The 19,775-nt window shown below is 43.6% G+C and overlaps 1 protein-coding gene across 1 annotated transcript in view; it reads right to left on the reverse strand.

Moving 5' to 3' along the window:
- Positions 1 to 570: 570 nt before the first annotated feature.
- Positions 571 to 19,775, reverse strand: part of LOC143767996 (uncharacterized) — a 67,091-nt gene continuing 47,886 nt past the window's right edge. Inside the window, exons 2-7 of the mRNA XM_077256601.1 lie at positions 12,477 to 12,626; positions 12,168 to 12,347; positions 11,982 to 12,093; positions 11,812 to 11,903; positions 11,525 to 11,615; positions 571 to 5,792 (exon numbers count right to left, since the gene is read on the reverse strand). Of these exons, the coding sequence (XP_077112716.1) occupies positions 3,259 to 5,792; positions 11,525 to 11,615; positions 11,812 to 11,903; positions 11,982 to 12,093; positions 12,168 to 12,347; positions 12,477 to 12,554 (3,087 nt within the window). The 5' untranslated portion in view covers positions 12,555 to 12,626 and the 3' untranslated portion in view covers positions 571 to 3,258. The remainder of the gene's footprint in view (positions 5,793 to 11,524; positions 11,616 to 11,811; positions 11,904 to 11,981; positions 12,094 to 12,167; positions 12,348 to 12,476; positions 12,627 to 19,775) is intronic.

Consider the following 19,775-nt stretch of genomic DNA (forward strand, 5'->3'; position numbering starts at 1 on the left):
CTCTGTAAAAACAATCCCCTTTAACCCCTTTCCGACATAGGGTGCAAATGTACGCCGATGTCGGACTCCCTCCCTTTGATGTGGGCTCCGGCGCTGAGCCCACATCTTTCCTGGCACGTCAGCTGCTTGGAACATCTGACATGTGCCCGTAACAGCCTCCGACAGTGGCATTTAACGCGTACTTCCGGCAAGCGCACTGGAATTACCGCCCATTGGTGACCCGTCACATGATCGCGGGTCACCGATGGGTTGGCATGACAACCAGAGGTCTCCAGCAGACCTCTATGGTTGTCACTGCCAGATTGCTATGAGCACCACCCGGTGGTAGGCACTCATAGCAAGTGAGAAATTCTGCTACATACAGGTGATCTGATCATTGCCTCTATGTAGCAGAGCCAATTGGGTTATGGCAGATTCTAGTCTCCCATGGAGACTATTGTAGCATGCCTGTGAAGACATGGGGGGTTGGTGGGTGCCCCAGTCCACTAGCCGAAACCGCAGAAACCAGGGATCATTCCGTTGAACTCCCACTCTCCTTTAACATGGGCACAGAAAACACAGGGTAAGGATAAAACAGTGTTGCAATGCTTTATTGAACCACAAAACAGGCAGACAACACGTAGAACAGTCCCAGCAAAATACCCAAGATGGTGCCCATTGCAAAGTCTCACCCTTCCGCTAACTCACCGGGATAATAGCAGTGGTTACTTTAGCTCTTCCAGGGTCAGTACCTCACCTGTGGTATGCACAGAGAGGTAACGACAGGCGTAGGAAGATGACAGTTCATTTAGTCCATACAAGGTAAAAGGCCAGTTTATCTGAGGATCACAACCTGGCTTCTCTAAACGTATCCATGGTTCAGCGATGGTCAATGGAGCAGATCTGTATTCTTCCTTTTGAGCCTGAAAACTACGAGGTTGTTTCCTGTGGAATGATAGATCCGTGTTCCTTGTGATGGAGCCATCATGTAATATGGCTGCTGTCCTGTCTCTGGTCATATGGATGTCTTGGCAGAATCTCTGTTTGTTTCTGTCAGTCTCTTTATACAGAGGTATGTAACCTATTTTTAGACTTCACAAGTGCCACTCATTCAGTATTTACATAAAGGGTAAGAATGGAGATGAGATCAAGTAGCATTACTTGATTATTTAAATATTTGCATAGCTTTTCCCTCTCTGCTTTTGAAGTCAACAAACTGGCATGATAACACAACGCATAATTAGCATATTAGCAAAAATCACTAGTGATCAAGGATAAGCGAGCAATAAAAGTCAATATTAGCAGCTTACACAAACAAAAGTATTTTCTTGACCAACTAGAAATCAACACTTAAATATGAAAGATAACATACAGATAAAATTCTATTATTCTTGGTTTGCTGAAAATAGTTGTCTGGTTAGTTAAGATACAATGCAGTATGTCTTCACAATGCCAAAAGTAAAAAAAAGTTTTTAAAAATATTAATAAAAAATAAGTAAAAGTTCAAATTACCCCCCTTTCGCCCCATTCAAAATAAAACAATAAAAGAAAAAATCAAATATACACATATTTGGTATCTCCGTGTTCAGAATCGCCCGATCAATATATAAAAAAATTAACCTGATCTCTAAACGGCGTAATGAGAAAAAAGTCAAAACACCAGAATTATGTTTTTTTTGGTCACCACAGCATTGCAATAAAATGTAATAACAGGCGATCAAAAGATCATATCTGCACCAAAATGGTATTCATTAAAAATGTTAGCTCGGCATGCAAAAAATAAGCCCTAATCCAACCTGAGATCATGAAAAACGGAGACGCTACTGGTATAGGAAAATGCCACAATTTATGTTTTTTTACTAAACTTTGGAATTTTTTTCAGCACTTCAATAAAAAAGAACCTATACATGTTTGGTGTCTATGAACTCATAATGACCTGGAAAATCCTAATTGCCAGTCACTTTTAGCATTTAGTGAACATGGTAAAAAAAAAATAACAACTGTGATTGCACCTCGATTAGAAGATTCACTGACAAGAGGATAAAACTAAACTTTATTAATTCCAAATGTAAAACTATACCCATAATTCACCCCTGAAGGTTAGTCAGAAGGTGACTAATAGAAAAACATATACCCCACATCTCAGTATATAGGGTGAGGTGATGTATACACACTCGCTCTCCAAGCCTCTCATTTCTATGGGTTTCATCATCCTCACCAAGGACAACTTATCAGGAAACTATTTAATATTAACCTATATTCAAGTGAGACTAGACAAATAAAACCCTAAAATCATGTTATGCGAAACAGTCAGAGAACTAGACACATATTGGTAGATGCCAGACTTCAAACTATATACTTCATAAGTTTATAAGTCACTCCAGTGTCAGGAATAGATAGTATGTGATAATAAAGTAAATACTACTCAGGGAACACAACTTCCAGAGATAATTTCCACATTCATACTAAATAATTGCACAGATCTCCCACACATTATGGTTGAACATATCCCTAGTGTTTATAATGGTATTGCATTCATTCCTTGACAGACTGCAGCCTGGCCATTAGTTAGAAGCTGCTAATGATCTTTGAAGCAGGTAAACTTTCCCTGAGTGGTATATATTGGGCCGTCTGAAAAATAAGTTTAGTCTAGGGCAATTTGTCTGCACTACTAATTGACAGCTGTTACAAAACCAAACTAGGGCAGTCCCTATAGGAGGAAAACACAATAATCATACTGTATTTTCATATACTTTCTATTCCTCACTGACAGCCACTGAAGTGGCTTATAAACTTACCAAGTATATAGTTTGAGATCTGGGATTTGCCTATATGTGGGTAGTTTTCTGACTGTTTTGGATAACATGATACATGATTTTAAGTTTTCTTTTGTCTACTCTCACTTGAATATAGGTCAATATTAAATAAAGTCTCCTTTGGTGAGGATGACGAAACCCATAGAAATTAGATGCTTGGACAATCAGTGTGTATACGTCACCTCACCCTATATACTGAAACATGGGGTATATGTTTTTTCTATTAGTCACCTTCTGACTAACCTTGAGGGGGTGAATTATGGGTATAGTTTTACATTTGGAATTAATAAGTTTTGTTTTATCCTTTTGTCAGCAAACATGATGAATGACTCGACAACCTCTTTAAGAAGATCCAAATTTGGTTAAAACAATTTCAACATTCTGAACAAAAATGAGGCTTCTCCCCTATGTGAGATCTCTGATGTTTATTAACAGTTGATTTCTAAGTAAAATATTTCCCACATTAAGAAAATGAAGAAGGCTTCTTCCCTGTGTGAGTTCTCTGGTGTATTACAAGATGAGCTTTCTGGTTAAAACATTTCCCACATTCAGAACAGGAAAAAGGCTTCTCCCCTGTGTGAGTTCTCTGGTGGCAATCAAGAACTGATTTCCGGTTAAAACATTTCCCACATTCTGAACAGGAAAAAGGCTTCTCCCCTGTGTGAGTTCTCTGGTGACTAACAAGATGTGATTTCCGGTTAAAACATTTCCCACATTCTGAACAGGAAAACGGCTTCTCCCCTGTGTGAGTTCTCTGGTGATTAACAAACTGTGATTTATCTGCAAAACATTTCCCACATTTTGAACATGAAAAAGGTTTCTCCCCTGTGTGAGTTCTCTGATGGCGATCAAGATTTATTTTCCATTTAAAACTTTTCCCACATTCTGAACATGAAAAAGGCTTCTCCCCTGTGTGAGATCTCTGATGGCTATCACGATTTATTTTCCATTTAAAACTTTTCCCACATTCTGAACATGAAAACGGTTTCTCCCCTGTGTGAGTTTCCTGGTGGTTAACAAACTGTGATTTATGTGCAAAACATTTCCCACATTTTGAACATGAAAACGGCTTCTCCTCTGTGTGAATTCTTTCGTGTATAACAAGACTGAATTTCTGGATAAAACATTTCCCACATTCTGAACAGGAAAAAGGCTTCTCCCCTGTGTGAGTTCTCTGATGGCGATCAAGACATATTTTCCATTTAAAACATTTCCCACATTCTGAACATGAAAAAGGCTTCTCCTCTGTGTGAATTCTTTCGTGTATAACAAGACTGCATTTCTGGATAAAACATTTCCCACATTCTGAACATGAAAAACGCTTCTCCCCTGTGTGTGTTCTCTGGTGGCTATCAAGAATCGATTTCCGGTTAAAACATTTCCCACATTCTGAACAGGAAAAAGGCTTCTCCCTTGTGTGAGTTCTCCGATGCCTAGCCAGAACCGATTTCTGGTTAAAACATTTCCCACATTCTGAACAGGAAAAAGGCTTCTCCCCTGTGTGAGTTCTCTGGTGGTTATCAAGAGTTAATTTGTGCTTAAAACATTTCTCACATTCTGAACAGGAAAAAAGCTTCTCCCTTGTGTGAGTTCTCCAATGCCTATCAAGAACCGATTTCTGGTTAAAACATTTCCCACATTCTGAACAGGAAAAAGGCTTCTCCCCTGCGTGAGTTCCCTGGTGGTTATCAAGAGTTAATTTGTGCTTAAAACATTTCCCACATTCTGAACAGGAAAAAGGCTTCTCCCCTGTGTGAGTTCTCTGATGGCGATCAAGACTTATTTTCCATTTAAAACATTTCCCACATTCTGAACATGAAAAAGGCTTCTCCTCTGTGTGAATTAATTTGTGTATAACAAGACTGCATTTCTGGATAAAGCATTTCCCACATTCTGAACATGAAAAAGGCTTCTCCCCTGTGTGTGTTCTCCGGTGGCTATCAAGAATCGATTTCCGGTTAAAACATTTCCCACATTCTGAACAGGAAAAAGGCTTCTCCCTTGTGTGAGTTCTCCGATGCCTAGCCAGAACCGATTTCTGGTTAAAACATTTCCCACATTCTGAACAGGAAAAAGGCTTCTCCCCTGTGTGAGTTCTCTGGTGGTTATCAAGAGTTAATTTGTGCTTAAAACATTTCTCACATTCTGAACAGGAAAAAAGCTTCTCCCTTGTGTGAGTTCTCCAATGCCTATCAAGAACCGATTTCTGGTTAAAACATTTCCCACATTCTGAACAGGAAAAAGGCTTCTCCCCTGCGTGAGTTCCCTGGTGGTTATCAAGAGTTAATTTGTGCTTAAAACATTTCCCACATTCTGAACAGGAAAAAGGCTTCTCCCCTGTGTGAGTTCTCTGATGGCGATCAAGACTTATTTTCCATTTAAAACATTTCCCACATTCTGAACATGAAAAAGGCTTCTCCTCTGTGTGAATTAATTTGTGTATAACAAGACTGCATTTCTGGATAAAGCATTTCCCACATTCTGAACATGAAAAAGGCTTCTCCCCTGTGTGTGTTCTCCGGTGGCTATCAAGAATCGATTTCCGGTTAAAACATTTCCCACATTCTGAACAGGAAAAAGGCTTCTCCCCTGTGTGAGTTCTCCGATGCTTATCAAAAACCGATTTCTGGTTAAAACATTTCCCACATTCTGAACAGGAAAAAGGCTTCTCTCCTGTGTGAGTTCTTAGGTGGTTAACAAAATGTGATTCCCGTGTAAAATATTTCACACATTCTGAACATGAAAATGACTTCTTTGCTTTAGGAGTAGTTTGTTTTTTAATGCCTCTTTTGTGACTTTGATTTTCCTTAGTAGTCGGTAATGAATCAGAAGATGGCACCTGTTCCATAGCATCAGATGACAGATCTTTGCTGTGAAGGGATGATGGTATATCCGGAGTAATAGCATTCACTTCAGTTGTATCTTGTAGGATCTCAAGATCATCAGATTTAAAAATTGAAGATATCAGCTGTCCATCTGATCTCCTGGTACAGTCATCTGCTAAGATAAAAAAACAATTATTTTTTTAATAAAATATCCTTGAGTTTTAAATTTGCAAACATTTCTACTTAGCTTGCCATTTTTATGGACAGTTCATGTAAAAAAATGTAATTAATTTACCAAGATAATGACAGTTCACAGTCTAATAGAATACCTTATAGGATGAACCAGTAGTGCGTGTTTGTTCATTCTGCCTCCCAAATATTGAATAAAGAGAAGCCAATCAATGTTAATTAGGAGAAAATAATACCAATTCTCATCTCACAAAAATGTCCCCACTGAGGTCCATCATCTGTCAATGGAAAAACAGAGGCTCCCACACTATTAGTGGCTCAAAAGCTGCTGAACAGCAACAAGGTTTCTATAAACCAATCCAGCAAAATCCGCTCTCAATTCTGAGTCTTGCAGGGTGCTCAAAGAACATTTAAGATACTTGTATTTAGCAATATTATAGTGAGAAGAACCTACTAAAGCACCAAGTGTTGGGTAATAAAATGGAAAATGTGTAATTTTCACTCACCAACATCCACTGTGTGTTAATTTCTGGAAAGTGTCTGTGGTGTCAAAATATTAACTCCTCATGTAGATTATAACCCTCAGTGAATTAATTTATAAAATGGAATCACTTTATCTGGATTTTGACTATTCTGGTTTTCTCTCAGTTATATTAGGGCTTCTGCATATGGGGTGTCCAATCTCATGTGGGATCTGTTCCTGCTGTCCAGCTGGTGTAATCTGCTCCCTACTTTAGCCAATTGGAAACTACCACACCCTACTAAAGTTCAAAGCACATTGCCAGAATCTGCCAGATACAGCGTTGTTCTCCTCTGGTTCAGTCTTCTGTGCTCAGCTTGCGGCTTGTGTTTTTGTTTACTGTTGTGACCAAGGCCCGTTTACTGACTACTCTTGTGTCTTCTCATTCTGTATTCTGTCCTTCTGGTTCTGATCCAGCTACCTGACTATTCTTCTTGCCATCAAACACCACAGAATAGCAGATAACGCCATGGTCCAAGCCTAGGGGTCCCAAGGTAAGTCCAGATCCATGTAAGGGTGCTAAAGGGGGATCAGCAAGGCAATCCTTGGGATATGGAAAGCAGAGAAGATAGTACCAAGCATGTTCATGGTGGATATCTGGATATCTTTTGAGCTGCCAGGTGACCCAATACATTGTGTCTGCAAACTATTCCAGCTAGATCTGCATTCAAATAGCTAAGGCTGGTTTCACATTTGAATTGAGTTGAGCTGCGGAGGGCTGCGTAGTTCCTCCATTAAGCCCCACCCACTGCCGCACCTCTTCCATTCAGCTCTGCCTACGTCAGCATACACCCTGTGTACCTATCTTTAACATTGGGTACGCAGGCCATGCGAATCAATGCAGATGCCTCCGCATGCGTCGTTGTGATGCTGAGCCGAACTGCATCGAACGCAACATGTTGCATTTTGTTGTGGTCAGCACAGCATCAAAATGACGCACGCGGAGGCATCTGCTTACATTCGCATGGCCTGCGTACCCATTGTTAAAGATAGGTGCGCAGGACGCATGCCGACGTAAGCAGAGCTGAATGGAAGAGGCGCAGCAGTGGGCGGGTCTTAACGGAGGAACTACGCAGCCCTCCGCTGCTCTGCCCAATGCAAATGTGAAACCAGCCTAAATGGCGTTCCTTCCCTTCTGAATACTGCTATTTGCCCAGACAGTAGCCTACAATTGTATGTAGGGTATTGTGCGAAGTTGGAAAATAATTTGTTAGATCCATTTGTTTTCTATTATCCTTTGTGAATAATTCCAAAGTTATCACCACACGTCAGATTTTAAAAATGGGGCCTGATTAAAAACACAAAACTGGCTGCGGGAAGAGGTTAAATCAGAGTATTTTGGACACTACTGTAGTCGAATACTGTGACTATAGACAATTACACATCTACTGAAGTGATCAAACTCAACAGTCTTCATCAGTAATAAATGAGTTAGGCTGGGTTCACATTGCGTTAATGGGTGATCGCTAACGGACAGCGTTGCACGGCGAAAATGTCGCAATTAACGCCGTGCAACGGGTCCGTTAGCGCACCCATTGACAGCAATGTTAATTTCGCCAGCAGCGCATCACTAGCGCGTGCCTTTTTCGGCTCGCGCTAGTGATGTGCCGTTCTTCTGTGACGCGCCTCGGACGCTGCTTGCAGCGTCCGCGGCGCGCCCGAGGTCCGTTCCCCGCTCTCGCAGATCGGGGATCTGCGAGAGCGGGGACGTTAACGCGACCCACAAACGCGATCCATAAAAATACATTGCGTTAGCGCAATCCGCTAGCGCTAGCGCTAAACGGATTGCCCTAACGCAATGTGAACCTAGCCTAACTAGTGGTGATAGTGGTGATAAGTCTCTGGTGTAATTAGAGTATGGGTCTCGGTGACTTCACAATCTAAACTATCGTAAGGTCCAATATTTTCTGTCAGATGAGTTTCAAGAAGAAATATTACACATTTAAAGAGAACTGTGGATAATAGTGCAGAGCTGAGATGTCTTAAAGGGAACAGGACAGCAGGATTGTACACAGTAACCTACAGAATGTGACAGGTTGTCGCCGTTATACTGATTACTGATTGGTTGATGAAATCTGTCTTGTGGTTATAAATCTGTATTTATAGTTTTCAGTTATTGAGATTCTTGTGCTTCGGGGTGGAGCTGTGGGCGGCCTGTGGGCAGGGCTTTATGTGGTGCTCTGATTACATATGGATCTGTATTAGCTTATGATAGGTTCACTTTAAATTTCGATCTTAGACATTTGGAAGAGGAGATTAATAGCTATTTTTAAGACTATCATAGAGTTACAGACTCACATAAGTGATGCAGGACAATCCCACCACAATGAAACTAGCATACAGAATGAACAGGTAAAAAAATACATGTTTTTATTCTATGTTACATCCCCAACAACAATGTATGTACGAGGGGAGAACTCCAACAGTAAACCAGAGATGCACTCATTTATGGTGCACCATTGGAGCTACTAGGAGTCCTGACCAGAAGATTAGAGAAAATAATATTGCTCACATTTCAGGAGAGATTGTGCAGTAATCTGAATTACTTATGATCGAAAACAATGTAATTTATGATGTGGAGTGATTCCATGAAACCAGAGCTTGAGCCATGCCAACACATCTCCTGCAGGCGTGAATAAATTCATATTACACCCGTCAGCCGCGCACAGCTTAGAGATATATCATGGCACAGGAGTAATGTTTTTCCTGTAGTTGATCACAATCCTCCTTGAAATTAGTTTTAATACAAATTGAAAAGTCAGGATAAAAAGAAACTCTGCTGTTATTGTACAGAAATTCACACTTGGCCTCACTGCACATTTAATGTTGTCGATCATAAAAGCAAAGTTTGGCCAGAAAGACTGGACCTGGTCTTGTAGGGACCATATGATCACATTCAGCAGCACAGAAGGGAGAGAAGGTAGATTCAGCCAATGAGATACCAGGATTCTAGGAAGCCAACTGCTTAAATACCCTCCGCTTTCTCTTACAGGCCCATAATACTTTTTTCAAGTGATTTTCTAACTTATCAGCACATTCTATGTGCTCTGTCATTTGGCTTTGTAGTTTACAGATCTGAGCAGGTAATGGTCAGCATCTTCTAATCTCAGGGGGTAGGTGAATCCTCCAGGTGGTAAGTTCTATATATAAAAGGGCTTTCAATGCCCAAAGTCATTTAAACAGTTTTGGGTGGAGGAGAATTTTGTGGTCTAGAGGCAAAATGGTGATCATGGTAATATGGCCGGACTACACCACCGATAAAGCAGCCACAGCTAGTGATGAGCGAATATACGCTTTACTAGAGATTTCCCTAGCAAGCTCGGGTGACCTCCGAGTATTTTTTAGTGCTTGTAGATTTAGTTTTCATTGCCGCAGCTGAATGATTTACATCTGTTAGCCAGCATAAGTACATGTGGGGGTTGCCACATGTAATCAAGCTGGCTAAGAGATGTAAATCATTCAGCTGAGGGGAGGAAAACTAAATCTCCGAGCACAGGACTGGCGTATAGCAAATGTGGTGCCAATATTCAAAAAATGGGCAAAAACTGAACTCGGTAATTATAGGCCAGTAAGCTTAACCTCTACTGTGGGTAAAATCCTGGAGGGCATTCTAAGGGATACTATACTGGAGTATCTGAAGAGGAATAACCTTATGACCCAGTATCAGCACGGGTTTACTAGGGACCGTTCATGTCAGACTAATTTGATCAGCTTCTATGAAGAGGTAAGTTCCAGACTGGACCAAGGGAACCCAGTGGACGTAGTGTATATGGACTTTTCCAAAGCTTTTGATACGGTGCCACACAAAAGGTTGTTACATAAAATGAGAGTAATGGGGATAGGGGAAAATATGTGTAAGTGGGTTGAGAGCTGGCTCAGGGATAGGAAACAAAGGGTGGTTATTAATGGAGCACACTCGGACTGGGTTGCGGTTAGCAGTGGGGTACCACAGGGGTCAGTATTGGGCCCTCTTCTTTTTAACATATTTATTAATGACCTTGTAGGGGGCATTCAGAGTAGAATTTCAATATTTGCAGATGACACTAAACTCTGCAGGGTAATCAATACAGGGGAGGACAATTTTATATTACAGGATGATTTATGTAAACTAGAAGCTTGGGCTGATAAATGGCAAATGAGCTTTAATGGGGATAAATGTAAGGTCATGCACTTGGGTAGAAGTAATAAGATGTATAACTATGTGCTTAATTCTAAAACTCTGGGCAAAACCGTCAATGAAAAAGACCTGGGTATATGGGTGGATGACAAACTCATATTCAATGGCCAGTGTCAGGCAGCTGCTACAAAGGCAAATAAAATAATGGGATGTATTAAAAGAGGCATAGATGCTCATGAGGAGAACTTTACCTCTATACAAGTCACTAGTTCGACCACACTTAGAATACTGTGCACAGTTCTGGTCTCCGGTGTATAAGAAAGACATAGCTGAACTGGAGCGGGTGCAGAGAAGAGCGACCAAGGTTATTAGAGGACTGGGGGGTCTGCAATACCAAGATAGGTTATTACACTTGGGGCTATTTAGTTTGGAAAAACGAAGACTAAGGGGTGATCTTATTTTAATGTATAAATATATGAGGGGACAGTACAAAGACCTTTCTGATGATCTTTTTAATCATAGACCTGAGACAGGGACAAGGGGGCATCCTCTACGTCTGGAGGAAAGAAGGTTTAAGCATAATAACAGACGCGGATTCTTTACTGTAAGAGCAGTGAGACTATGGAACTCTCTGCCGTATGATGTTGTAATGAGTGATTCATTAATTAAATTTAAGAGGGGACTGGATACCTTTCTGGAAAAGTATAATGTTACAGGGTATATACACTAGATTCCTTGATAAGGCGTTGATCCAGGGAACTAGTCTGATTGCCGTATGTGGAGTCGGGAAGGAATTTTTTTCCCCATGGTGGAGTTACTCTTTGCCACATGGGTTTTTTTTGCCTTCCTCTGGATCAACATGTTAGGGCATGTTAGGTTAGGCTATGGGTTGAACTAGATGGACTTACAGTCTTCCTTCAACCTTAATAACTATGTAACTATGTAACTAAAAAATACCCGGAGGTCACCCGAGCATGCTAGGGAACTCTCGAGTAACGAGTATATTCGCTCATCACTAGCCACAGCCGATGACTGAGAAGAATCTGTGACTTCTCTGCATTTAGTGGTTACTACTCACCTGGGTTGTCATACGTGGGAATCTCCTCTTTACACCGCTCATCACCCCTCACATATGTCTCTGTAGTATTAATATGGGTCAGATCTTCACCCTGAAACAAATATTGTAAAAGTCACAGACAGATGGAGAAGTCACATCTATGATCAGCTCTAATTCTGCCATCTCCACTGCTCTCATTGCCCAAGTATAAGACATAATACTGGTGAATAAAGCAACACTGAACACAAGACCTTCACTCTCGTCTACACATCAAAGGGGAGATCTCATGACACCTTCTCTCCATCTACCTGATAATCATGAGCATTGGGATCTCCTTGTTTATAGTCCTGTGGAAGAGAAAGGGGACATCTCTCTGGTGTTGCCCTCTTACTGGATGGATCTGGAGGAAACAGAAACAGGGACTGAATTCATTCTTTACATACAGATAATTATATGTGTATTTAATCCTGTCTATTACCTTGTGATGTGAGGGGCTGGGGAACCTCCATCATGACATCTTTGTGACCTTGTAAATATTCCCACTCCTCCATGGAAAAATAGACAGCGACATCCTGACACCTTATAGGAACCTGACACATACAATGATACCATCATCCCCCCGATCCCTTCATATTGTTACTGTATAATGTCCCAGCATTCCCACCTCTCCAGTCAGCAGCTCAATCATCTTGTAGGTGAGTTCTAGGATCTTCTGGTCATTGATGTCCTCATGTATCAGGAGGTGAGGTGGAGGCCCTGTGATTGGGCTCAGGGGTCTTCTGCATCCTTCAGACACAGGGTCTTGACAGCGCTCACTAGAGGTCTTCTTCACTACTGTGTAATCCTGGTTATGGAGAGACACATTAATAAATCTCACTACAGACATTTCCAGAGTCCTCACCTCTCTTGTTCTGTCCATTTGTTATTTCCATAGATAAGAATGATGTAATGTGACATCATCAGAATCTCTCACATCTCCAGTAAGCCGGAAGAGGATCTCTAGGGTGAGGTGTAATATCCTCTCCGCCATCTTGTCTCTGTCCATATCCATCCTTGATGGGTAAATCAGGAAAATTCTCTTATATAGAAGATCTTCACTGAGAGGATCCGATGTTGTAGAGACCTGAATGAGAAGAAGATGAGATGATGTAACATCTTAAAAATCCTGTGTAATAATACAATTACTGGAGATAATAAGGGAAACATATGAGATTTATTATTTTACAATATTTAGTTTTCTTCTTTACATCTACTAATAAAACCTGTATATTTTAGGCCACAGACAACAAGCAGTTTCTTCCTTGGAGTCGGCAGCTGAATACGTTCCTCATAGTCTCATCTTCCATAACGCTAATTCTTGTCTCATTTACCGACACTGGAATCGGCATTAGCAATACTGCAGGAGATATTCATTACACGTGACTTGAGAAATAACTATTTCATGATGAGGCTTTTAAAAGCTTTTTTGTTTCCACAAACACAACGGACAGATATTATGTGATCTCAAAGTCTCCATGTACAGTGTTTTATGGGGTTTATTTCTGGTCTTAGGATTTCCTATATTACAAGAAAAACACCAGAAAAAAAGATATTAAAGGGAAGATACCGCGTTTGTAGATCATTAATAAATCAATGTAATGTAGCATAACATGCTGTTATAACCAAGTTTTGATTGCATTTTAAACATATTTCGTGTGTTATAGGAGTTTAAAGAAGGCACTTGAGGATGACCTCTTGCTTTCACAGTAGCAGCACGACACTTTCAGTGTCATAATACGGCACCCCATGGTCAAAGGAGAGAACAGACTGACGTGGACCCTATCTATTCTAACAAAAATTGTCACTGCTGTGAACTGGGCACGCCTCTGTGGTTTTCACAATTCACAGTAGTGGGAGTGTTCTGCTGTAGTGATGAGCGAGTATACTCGTTGCTCGGCTTTTCCCGAGCACTGCTTGGGTGATCTCCGAGTATTTATTAGTGTTCGGAGATTTCGTTTTCATCGCCTCAGCTGCATGATTTACGACTGCTAGCCAGGCTGAATACATGTGAGGAAAGCCTGTTTGTTAGGGAATTCCAACATGTATTCAGTCTGGCTAGAAGACTGAAATCATGCAGCTGAGGCGATGAAAACTAAATCTCCGAACACTAACAAATACTTGAAGATCACCAGAGCAACGAGTATACTCGCTCATCACTATTCTGCTGCCATATTCATGAAGCCCTCAGATCTTCTAATATAAGCAGCACTGCTTCCAGCAGAATAGATCCTAGATTGATGGCTGAGGGGAATAAAATGCAGGAGAAAAGTACAGGCAGAATATCAGAGACATCAAGGAGGAACAGTGTACCATTAGCATTATCAGAACAGGAGCTTTCAGCTGCTGGGCAGGAGTTGTGATTCATCCCTCAGTAAGATAAGGAGCTGCAGGTCTGCAGTGAATGGCCAGACATTGTGGAGGGGGGTGAGAGAATCATGTAATCTGGGTGAGAGACTGATGGGAGAGAGAGAGACAGTAACTGCTGGTGATGGCAGATAACAGGGCAGTCACACACAAAATGGTGCTGCCCTGTGATGTCACTCTTCATTTTGCCCCAGGGATACTAGACAACCCAAAAGGGGAGGGAAATGGTGAGGTCAGCAGTTACTGCCCCAATGTTTCAGCTAACAGGAAAGCTGGTAAGTCTTTCTATAGCTGCTTGAGCGGGCACACACACCGCTCTGGATTCCCCCTTGAGCCGCGGTCATTACTAGTTTCAGGTAATATGATGGCCGTCTAATTGGGCGAGTTGCACTACATTATGGTAGTGGAAACATGCAGCAAATAATGATGATGTTATAGCTATCTGCAATCTTGTGAGACTTATACCTGCATTTGATTTATAGGATTATATATGCAGCAACAGTGCCATACATATTTTTAATAATTCTGCGGTATCTTTATCATGTTACTAACTGTGGCAAAATATTCTGCACTCCTATTAAGGAAATGATTTTTTTTACATTTACATTCTTGGGGTTTCTAGGAGGTGTTGCGTGCCTTGATGCTTAGCAGCAATTTACACATGGTTTGTCCCTACATCTGTGCCTATACCTGTTTTAATAATAAAGTTTAAAATGTTGTTGATATTTTTTGGACTGTGTGATGTAGCGATGTCCTTGCTGTGCAGTGAATAGGCAGTGACCCATATAAAGTTCAAATAAAGTCTTGTTTATTTCACAGTATACTCACAAACCGGAAAAAGTAAGCAAACAAGTCCTTCGGTATGCAGCCGGGAAAAATAACAACAGTCCACAATCCGTTGCCGTGAACGTATTACACCACCGTGTAAGCTGGGCTGTCAGGCTTTTCAGGCTCTGCCTGGCCCGTGTTGCACCACATGGACAGAGCTCCTCATAAAGCTCCTGCTAGGTCTGACTCCCAGACCAATACTGACACACCCAAACTCTCTTGCAGGGTTTTTTTTTTTCTTTCCTCCAGATTCTATGGCCATGGGCCACTATAAGATCTGGGCTGGAGGAAACGGACCGGCCCCACTACCTTCCTGCAGTCCGTTTCAAAAATAAAAGCCCATACCAGGTTTTCCTGAATAATTTCTGGGTCAAATAACTTGATCCAGTTCACACTCACTTTTATTCTTCCCTGTGTCTCACAGGCAAACCTGCTGTGAGCACAGGGCACTCCAGCGGATCTAATATGCTTCTAAGCACATCCTGGGGGATACATAGCGACCCTCGCATATGACACCGGTCACTGCCTTGTGGGGTTGAACATTTGTCAGCATACATGGTGCCCATGACAGGGCATCCACATTTCCCTGTGATTTCCCAGCCCGATGTTCCACAGAGAAGCTGAAGTTTTGTAGGGACAAGAACCATCTGGTGACTCGGCATTCCTCTCTTTTGCATTTCTCATCCAGACAAGGGGTGAATGGTCCGTTACCAACCGAAACTGACGCCCGAGCAAATAGTAGCGTAGGGACTCCAAGGCCCATTTAATCGCCAAGCACTCCTTCTCCACTACGCTATAATCTTTCTCTGCCGGGGTCAGTTTCCTGCTTAAATAGGTGACTGGATGCTCATCCCCGTTCACCTCTTGCGACAGCACCGCTCCTAAGCCTACCTCTGAGGCATCGGTTTGCACAATAAAGGTTTTCTTGAAGTCGGGGCTGATGAGGACCGGCTGTCCACACAACGCCGACTTCAGAGACTGGAAAGCTTCCTTTGCTTGAGGATTCCACTTGACCATCACCGTTTTCTTCCCTTTTAACAGGTCCGTTAGGGATGCCGATTTACCAGCAAAATTGGGTATAAATCGACGGTAATACCCAATGATGCCAAGGAATGCCCTCACTTGTTTGGTACTTAAGGGCTTGGGCCAGTTTTGAATGGCCTCAATTTTGTTCACTTGAGGTTTGATCACCCCTCGGCCGATCACGTATCCTAAGTACCGGGCTTCCGTGAGACCTATTGCGCATTTCTTTGGGTTTGCTGTTAACCCTGCGGCTCTAAGAGACTCCAGCACTTCTTGTACCTGGGACAGATGGGTATCCCAGTCGGTACTAAAGATGACTATGTCATCCAAATAGGCCGACGCGTAATCTCTATGTGGCGCTAACACAATGTCCATCAGCCTCTGGAATGTGGCCGGAGCCCCATGTAACCCAAAAGGTGAGACAACGTATTGAAAGAGACCCTCTGGGGTTATAAAAGCAGTCTTTTCTTACGCTGACTCTGTTAAGGGAACCTGCCAGTAACCTTTCGTGAGATCCAGCGTGAAGTACTGTGCCTTCCCCAGTCTCTCAATTAGCTCGTCCACCCGTGGCATGGGATACAGGTCAAATTTTGACACTTCATTTAACTTCCTAAAGTCATTACAGAAGCGTAATGACCCATCAGGTTTTGGTATTAGTACAATGGGGCTAGCCCACTCACTTCGGGACTCCTCAATGACTCCCAACTGAAGCATTTGCTTTACCTCGGCCGCGATGGCTTGTCTTCGGGCTTCTGGCACTCGGTAGGGTTTCATCCGCACCTTTACCCGGGGCTCAGTGACAATGTCATGCTGAATCACTGAGGTTCGCCCCGGCAGCTCTGAGAATACATCCATATTCTGCTGTACCAAAGCTCGAGCCTCCCGCCGCTGCTGTTTTGTGAGGTCATCATTGACTTTTACCTCACACCCAGCTGTGTCCTTGGTGAGTGCCAGAGGGACCTCCGATTGTATGACCGTAGTTGCTTCTGTGACCAAACATTCTCGGTCCTTCCAGGCCTTTAGCAGGTTTACATGGTACAGCTGCTCGGGTTTTCTTTTCCCGGGTTGGTACACTTTGCAATTCACTTCCCCCACCTTCCCCCGTATCTTATAAGGCCCTTGCCACTTGGCCATGAGTTTACTCTCTGGGGTGGGTAGTAGTACCAACACCCGGTCTCCTTCTTTAAAGGTCCTGACCGTGGCCCTTTTATTATATGTACGGCTCTGAGCGGCCTGGGCATCCAACAGATGCTCCTTTACTATGGGTTGCACGACCGCAATCCGATCCTGCATACTTGCCACATACTCGATAACACTCTTATGTGGAGTGGGCTCCTGTTCCCACGTCTCTTTGGCTACATCCAGCAGTCCCCTCGGGTGCCTGCCATACAATAGCTCAAACAGAGAGAACCCCGTGGACGCCTGCGGTACCTCACGTATGGCGAACATTAAATATGGCAATAACATCCCAATCCTTCCCATCCTTGGCGACCACCTTTTTGAGCATGGCCTTGAGGGTCTTATTAAACCTCTCGACCAACCCATTGGTTTGTGGATGGTACACTGACGTACGTAACTGTTTAATTTGGAGCAATTTACAAAGCTCCCTAGTCACTTTAGACATAAAAGGGTTCCCTGATCTGTAAGGATCTCCTTGGGAAGCCCAAGGCGACAAAACATGGCAAACAGTTCACGGGCTATAAGTTTAGCCGAAGTGTGCCGGAGCGGTATTGCCTCTGGATACCGGGTGGCGTAGTCTACAACTACTAATATGTGCTGGTGGCCCCGGGCGGATTTTACTATTGGTCCTACCAGATCCATCGCTATCCGCTCAAAAGGTACTTCTATGATGGGTAAAGGCACTAATGGACTCCGGTAGTTCGTGGTGGGTGAGGTTAGTTGACACTCGGGACATGTGTCACAGTACTTTTTAACCTCAGCGTAGACACCAGGCCAAAAAAACCTCTGTAATATGCGCTCTAACTTTTTTTGGCCCCCAAGTGCCCCCCCCCAACATGTGAGTGTGAGCCATGTCGAGCACCGCCCGACGATAGGGTTGGGGCACTACAGGTTGTTCCACCACCTCATCCCGGATTTTATCAACCCTGTACAGTAACTCCTGGTTGATCATCATCCGGGGAAACTCCTTTTCTGCACCAGGTTGTTGTGCAACCCCATTTACCTCTATTACTCTGTCCCTTGCCCGGGTCAGAGTGGGATCCTGGAGCTGGGCAGTCCCAAACTTACCAGATGACACCTCCAGCTCATGAATTGGTGGATTCTCTTCCACTTCTGCCAACACCTCTAGGGAAAACCTATCGGGATTACACACTGTCCCTATCGTGGCGACCCCTACGGCAGGTGTCCCTGACTCGGGATCTTCGGGTTCTGCACCCGGAATGCTTTTTACCCTGAGAGGGTTAACTCTGGTCTCCCAGAGGGACCAGAACAAGGGCAAGTCCCATCACAGTCCCATACGGAAGAGTCTTTACCACTCCCACCACATGTTTTATCTCTCCACATGGGGTGGAGAATGTGACCTCCGCAGTCCGGTACTCTCAGAGGTCCCCATGTATGCACACTACCCCCACCTTTCGTCCATTAGGACTGTCCCCAGCAACCAGGGACCCGTGTACGAGGGTCACCAAGCTCCCCGAGTCCAAGAGAGCATCCATCTGGTACCCGTTATCGAGTACTCTGCACAGCCGAGGTTTGGTACCGGCAGGGTCTGTAGTGGCAATGCAGACTGGCTGGGCATACATAGACACCCGGCGGGTAAACCCGCAGTCCATGGGTTGTTGTTAGGGGGCAATTAGCAACCACATGTCCAGGTTCTTGGCACCGCCAACACGTAATGACACTGGCACAAGGTAACCTTGGGGCCAGTTTAGGGGACACAGGTCTGTGGTCACTCTCCTTCCGAGACAACCCCTCAGCACGGACTCGGTCCGGTTTTGTCCCAGTGGAGGGTCGTGGACTTTTCTCAGACTCCTGAGCTGGCGGAGCCTTTCGTGACAGCCGAAGCGGAGCAGTGTCCCGTATAAAGTCCTGGGTGGCCTTATATCGCTCTATCAGACCTACAACCTGGTCTAGGGTACCCGGGTCCCCTTGACCCACCCAACGCTGTATGGCTGCTGGCAGAGCCCTCACCAGTCGGTCGATCACCACCCTCACCACTATCTGACTTGTGGTTAAAGTCTCAGGTTGGAGCCACCGTTTCACAAGCTGCAGTAAGTCAAAAATCTTAGACCGGGCAGGCTGGGCTTCCACAAAAGTCCAAGAAAACACCCGTTGAGCTCTCACATAAGTATTAACCCCCAGTCGGGCAAGGATCTCACCTTTTAGCTTGGAATAGTCCTGGGCATCCTCCCGACTGAGGTCAAAGTAGACCTTTAGCGCATCACCCCTCAAGAACGGAGCCACAACTTCAGCCCACTGTGCTGCTGGCAGATTCTCCCGCTCTGCCGTGCGCTCATAGATGGTGAGGAAAGCTTCCACGTCATCTTCCGGACTCAGTTTCCTCAAAGCGGAGCGGACCTTGTCTCGGGCATCACAACGTTCCGGGTTCGGTGCTGGAGGTGCCTCACGCAGGGCTGTAATTTGCTGCAGTAACAGGTTATTAGTTTGTTGCTGTTGTTGCTGTTGTTGCTGTGTGAGGACCAGCTGCCTCAGGATCTCCTCCATTTTGTCTGTAGGCCTGAATTGTAATGTAGCAGGCTTAATAACAGACATGCAAATGGTGTTGGGGTATGCCTTAATTCACACTGCCCGCATTCTCCACCATATGTGATGTAGCGATGTCCTTGCTGTGCAGTGAATAGGCAGTGACACATATAAAGTTCAAATAAAGTCTTGTTTATTTCACAGCATACTCACAAACCGGAAAAAGTAAGCAAACAAGTCCTTCGGTATGCAGCCGGGAAAAATAACAACAGTCCACAATCCGTTGCCGTGAACGTATTACACCACCGTGTAAGCTGGGGTGTCAGGCTTTTCAGGCTCTGCCTGGCCCGTGTTG

This window comes from Ranitomeya variabilis, chromosome 4, assembly GCF_051348905.1.
Source record: "Ranitomeya variabilis isolate aRanVar5 chromosome 4, aRanVar5.hap1, whole genome shotgun sequence".
Lineage (NCBI taxonomy): Eukaryota > Metazoa > Chordata > Amphibia > Anura > Dendrobatidae > Ranitomeya > Ranitomeya variabilis.